The sequence below is a fragment of the Charadrius vociferus genome, unplaced genomic scaffold (assembly GCF_000708025.1).
Source record: "Charadrius vociferus isolate BGI_N301 unplaced genomic scaffold, ASM70802v2 scaffold743, whole genome shotgun sequence".
NCBI classification, from domain to species: Eukaryota; Metazoa; Chordata; class Aves; order Charadriiformes; family Charadriidae; genus Charadrius; species Charadrius vociferus.
Window position 1 is genome coordinate 1270630 of NW_009647747.1, and position 6000 is coordinate 1276629.

Below are 6000 nucleotides of genomic sequence, written 5' to 3' on the forward strand. Positions count from 1 at the left end.
GTTCTGTGTCACTTCTGCTTCTCTCCTTTTTGTACACTAAAATTTAAAATTATCTAGAAGCAATGCAAATTTGTGTCAAGAAGGTCAAACCGAGTATCTCTCAAATTTTATGAGAACAGGCTGTTCTGACATGAGCAAAAACAAAATAATGGCAGGAGGAAAACCACATGCCATTCTTCCTGGGGTACAAGTGTAAATGTTAAGTATTTTGCATATACCCTGGAATCCCTCTGAACCTGCCAGTTCCAGCAGGACTTCACCAGCATCCCTGGCATTCAGCAGGCCATATGGGCTCTGTAATTCAGGAGTGACACCAGTACCTCGTGCCGAGGGTGCTCGCTGAACACTAGAGACCGGCTCTTGAATGACACGCTGCAAACTGGGAGCCTCCTGGCTCTCTGTACAGTATGTAATATCATACAGCTGGCACAGTTGGCTTTTAGGACCTATTATTAATTAAGCTGCTTTGAAGCATTAGCTAAATAAAGAATTTCACCTGGGGCTAGACCATGAGGTCATGAGAGGAGACAGGAACCTCCCACCTTGACCATCTAATGGAAGGAGAAGTCACCCAGAACAGCAGTTGCTGCACAAGACGGAGGGCAAAGGTTGTTCCAGTTAGAGGCAACTTGGCGCTACGGGGAAGTGTAAATCCTTGGGTAATTAGTGCTGTGGTTCTGTGGCTGCTATGTACCCCTCAGCAGACCGGATTCACCACATGGAGAGGGAAAATACAATGCCCTTCAAAAGCAGTCAGCTGCGGTTTTTGCTAAGAGTCCCCCACCTTGCTGCTGGCAGACCTGCCTCAAATGCTGTGCTCCAGCTAATACCACAGTGCACTTTTACATAAACCTGTGTGCAGCAACAGGAGGTCATTTCTTTCTTGCCTTTCTTAGGTTACACAAGCAGATTGCTGAAGAGTTTCTGGCTTACTATATGGGATCTGTGAGAAGCTGTCCACATTTTCCTTGTGCTATAAAGAGTAGCTTCCAGATGGGATGGTTTTGTTTGGCTCATTTTCAAGACCACATAGTATTGAACCGACACCTAAATTTCATCTTCATTCACGCATGTTTAAAACCAGGGGTTTGCTTTGTGCTCATCTCTAGCCCCTTTGTGTACACCAATACTTCTTTCCTACTTAATTTTTATCTAATGTAAAGTTTTGGTCATGAACACACAACCAGAAGAAATACGTACTGACTGCAGGTAGCAAGACTCTAACTAGCCAATCTGATATTTGGCCATGGCACTTAAAGAATCAGAAGAGCTGCTCTTCGCTAAGAGGGTTCTGAGATTTAAATTATAGTACCGCACTTGAAGGAAAAATGAAACAATGCCTCTTGTAAACCATGGCAATATACACTCTCAAGAAATTCTCAGTAGATTAATTTCAATAGGGGGTATTCCCTATCATAAGAACATTATGTGCTGCGAAAATGTGATTGGAATTTTATGTACTATAAAACCAGAGAAACCTATGGATGTTTTTCAGGCAGAAGAATTCAGTGATCTTTGACTGCTTAAGACACCCCATTGGTGAGATTAAAGTCAGTCTACTACCCAGAACTGGGAGACATTTTTACTTAAATAATATAGATGAAGAAAAGCATGTGGAACTGGAAAAAGCTTGTGTTTATTTATCACAATTTTTTTTTCTGTGCAATTAGCTATGCACCTTCAAATCAGTAAAGTCAGCGATAATAAGATTATTCATTATTTAATACTCATATATATATATTTTTATATATCTTCAGTCTTTACTATGTGAAATAAAAAGTATGATCTAGTTGTCCCACTTATGGAAACTGATGGAGCATCATATCAGCCTGTACAACTATACAGATTTCCGTGGTTGATTTCCTACCAACAGCATAAAATATGCTAGTACACATAGAGTACCACTTTGGGTTTTTCAATTTTAACTGGTTTTTATATTGCAACTGGAATATCTGACTCTTTCATTGTTTTATTTTTAAAAGCAAAGCTCCATTCACCCCTGTAACATGAACTCTCTGCATTACTCCCCTCCTTGTTATAAATTCAGAGAAAACCTCTGTTGATTTGTTTTAGATTTCCTGCACCGTAAGTGGATGATAATTTTTTTCTTTGAGTATAAACTGAAAAGTAAGCAAATTAAAACATTCTCGGCTCACAATAGGTATTTGAGAAACTCTGTAGGTTGAAAGAAACATTACTCTGTAAGACCTGTGCAATAGCCTACGTATCGGATTTCCCCATCCAGCTGTCCAGAGTCCCATTAGTGACTCTTACTATTGCCAGTCTCGCTCTATAATTAGAACAGCTTATGGTTTATTTGGGCGTTTTTCAAAACCAGATTTCCTTCCCAGCCGTAGCTGTCATTCAGAAGTACATGAATAGTATCTTTCAAAGTAATTTAGATTTTACATTATGTTGTGACAGACAAATAGGAACAAAATGCATTCAAATCAGTACAGCAGCTCTTTCTATTAAATGATAAACACTTTACTTACCCTGAGTGAGACGTCTTCATTTGGCACCTGATTTTGCTCAGACAGGCCCCAAATCCTTTTCCGCTCCCAATGACAGTCTTTATCTGCCTCTTCTGTATGACACAAACCAGCTTGCATTTGCAAGCTTTCTGTCTCCTTGGGGATCTGAGTTGAAATGACACCTTCCTGCCTGGGAAACAGAGCATTAGGTTCCCTAACCTCTGCTGCAGTCTGAAAAGATTGTCCTATATTACTTACATATCTGCAAAGCTCTTTAGGGTTTAATAACTTTAAAAGGTTTCTTCTTATACTCTCTGTTAAGGTACAGACAGCATGCCTTGCCTTTTTCTCCGGCAAATTTCTTACCCCCTCCTCTAGCAGCAAAGAGCTTTCACCCAGCAAGACCTTGTCCGTACTGTTTTCTGTCACCGTCTCTGACGCCTGCTTTGTCAAAGAAGCCCCTATGCCACTGGCAGAGGAGTCCACTGTGGCACACAGATTATCCTCGTTCTTTGATTTGTCAGTTGAGAAATCTGCAGCTGAGTGGCCACTTCCATTATTTTCTTCTTCAGTTCTGTGATGGTCATTTTCAATGGCTGCAGATGCAACAGGCACTTCATACTTTTCTTTGTCTTTCAAAGTGGTACTTTTATCTCGGTGCTGTCCAAGAGTGAGAGTCATCTCTGTCTGCAAAGTTGACTGGCTGTACATAGAGGGGTCTCTCCTTACATTTACTCCTTTGAATTTTGAGTGATGACCACAGAAGCCAATGGTGGCATCCATAGGCGTAGTGTTATCTGACACTTGGAACAGACAAGGCATTTCACTGAGGAAGTAAGCACACCCATCACAATCCTTACTCAGTTTTAAATCATCTTCATCATCACTTTCTAATAAAAATTGTAATTTCTTTTTCCAGATTTCATTTTCATGCACTGTCAGCACATCTGAACATTCAAAATACTCAAGGTCATCATCAGAAAAGTCATCACTTACACTTGAAATTTTCTCTGCATAAATCTCCAGAATAGTGGCAGAATTTTCAGAATTATCTTTTACCAAGTAATTGTGATTTATTATGGGAGTATTTGCCTGCTCACTGGACAGGATATTCATGTTTAGAGGTCTACCAAGCCCAGTCCTTTCACATGCCTGGACATCTGCCAGAGACTGACCAGATCCCGAGTCTTCCGTGTTAAGGCAACAGTTGTCTGTGTGATAAGCGATTACATTTGAAGGGCGGGAATGCGCCTGCCCGCTGCAGGATTTCTCTGCTTTTCCAGCAGTGACACTGACCATACTGTTAAAATGAATTAGGTCATCGCCATTCTCTGAAAAATCCGTTAGGCAGGAAATATTTTCCTGAGTTTTAAATCCATTTTTTACATCCACATTGTCTTCCATGTTAGGCAAGTGTCTGTGGAATTTCTCAAATGGGGACAATACTTCTGCTTTTCGGAGCTTCTCAAGCAGTAAACCACTGATTTTTTTTAAGAGTTAGAATCTGGTAAAATTAAGATGGGGTCACCCTCACAGGGGTAACTCCTGTGTTGTGCAAAATGTTTCTTGTTCTGCTCATTTCGCCCTGAAGTTTCCCGCACTGTCATTTAGGTCAGCAACCAATTCTGGGGAAGTTTTAGGTTTTGTATCTGATTTCAGCTCAACAAAAGTTGAACAGCTGTTCATTCTAGCCATCAAATTGTTCCCAGGTACTGTCCAGTAAAGTGCAGATCTTGTTCTGTGCACCTGCAAATAAAAAGAAACCTGAAGTTTAAGATTACTTCTAAAATGGGTATATACATTTTCTAAGAGCGGTAAATTGACACATAGTTGCAAGCATTTTCAAAAAAGAGAAATCATTATTTAAAAATCAAGATCAAACATTAAAGCAGTAACTATAACTCAGCTATCTATGCCGTGGCACTTCATGGAAACACACTATAACTGTCTGGAGTGATTCCTGCTAAGAAAACAAATTCTTAAGCATGCCTGCACATACACGTAGCAGCATGTCATTTAGACATTGCTAAATGCAAACAGTAATCTGCAGACAACGTAAATTTTCACATGTGCATGACTTCTACAGGAACCAAGTATCTGCTATTTTGGTAGCACATTTGGTAGTCACATTGGCACAACAGTAGGCTATTCCTTGAATTGGCATCACAGGGACATAAATTCCAAAATCTGTAGAAATACCTGGAACAATGAGTCTGGTTAGATTTTATAGGGCTATTTCTGTTTAAAACAATTCTGTTGTACTTTGGCTTTATGTTTGTAAATTCGGTGGTGACAGAACGATGAAATGAGGCTGGTTAGCTTCAATGAGTTTTACTTTCAAACAGCTACGCAGTAGCAAAATGGTGTGGCAATGAAGAATTTACTTAAAATCAAAGTGAAACACACCACTTCCATTAGCTGAATCCAAAGAAATATGGAATCGTGTCTCTCTTCTTGTATAAAAAAACCCTTATTTCCTAAGCGTCCCCAAATCTTAGGATTTTAGATACTTGAGATGTTTTTGTATATGACCAAGAGGCACTCTGAGTCATTCTTCAGCACAGAGTACCCACGCTAATCACAGCAGGACTCTTCCACCATCCAGGGATCCACTCATCAAGGAAAGCAGTGTAGCAGAACTGAGTTTCAAGTAAATTTGATCTCGTGAAGGACGCCAGACTAAAAGCTCTGAAAAATAGCAACCTACTTTTATTCACAGAACTGGTATGACATGAAGAACAGCAGGAAAAGCTTTCTTGCCATCCTGCTAATCTGATGAAGCAATTTGAAGACACCTCTATATTCATTCTCCTTTTCCGCCTCTCTGCTTCTCCCTTTGTGACCTTTTTCAGCTAATGTCTCTCTCCCGGCCACAAGATCACCAGCCGCTAGCACCCTAGCACAGCAACCTTCCCAATGCCCTTTCAAGCACTCTGCAGCGCTCTATCTGCTCTCTGCAGAGCCACAAGCAGAGCAGCCATTGGACCTGTCAGCACCCAGCTTCGTGTCAGTCCACTGCAGACACTGATCAAAGTCAGTCAGTAAGAAAATATGTGGGAGCTAGATAAGAGCTTAATGGCTAAAGAGCAAGGGGCTTGCATGGCTTGCTTGGAATCTGCCTCTCATGTAAAGAGCATAAAGCAGCTAGACACGTTTTCATTTTCTTCGGGCAAATCCTGCCACAGACACCTTTTCCACGGAGTTACCTGGGAGGCAAAAAGCAGGAAGAGAAGGTGGTTAATGGGAAGCATACTAGAACGGACAATGTTAGGTTGTGTAACAAAGGAGTGCAGAGGAACAACAGCTGATGGGGGAACCAGACGAGCACCCTCTCCCAGCATATAACATATATGTGTGTTGTATACATGCATGTATGTGCCTACTGAGTACATGTGCTCAGCCTCACTGGTTGGACTTATGGCTATGGGGCTGCAGCAGCCTTGCTGTAAGGCTGCTGGCTTCAGCGCCTCCCAACAGGCAACCCAGGTCAGCACCGGGCCGAGGGAGAGGGAGAGGGAGAGGGAGA

General features: G+C 41.4%; 1 protein-coding gene across 1 annotated transcript in view; it reads right to left on the minus strand.

Moving 5' to 3' along the window:
- Positions 1–3878, minus strand: part of ALPK2 (alpha-kinase 2) — a 30483-nt gene extending 26605 nt beyond the window's left edge. Inside the window, exon 1 of the mRNA XM_009882039.1 lies at positions 2496–3878. Within this exon, the coding sequence (XP_009880341.1) occupies positions 2496–3878 (1383 nt within the window). The remainder of the gene's footprint in view (positions 1–2495) is intronic.
- Between the last annotated feature and the right edge of the window lie 2122 nt (positions 3879–6000).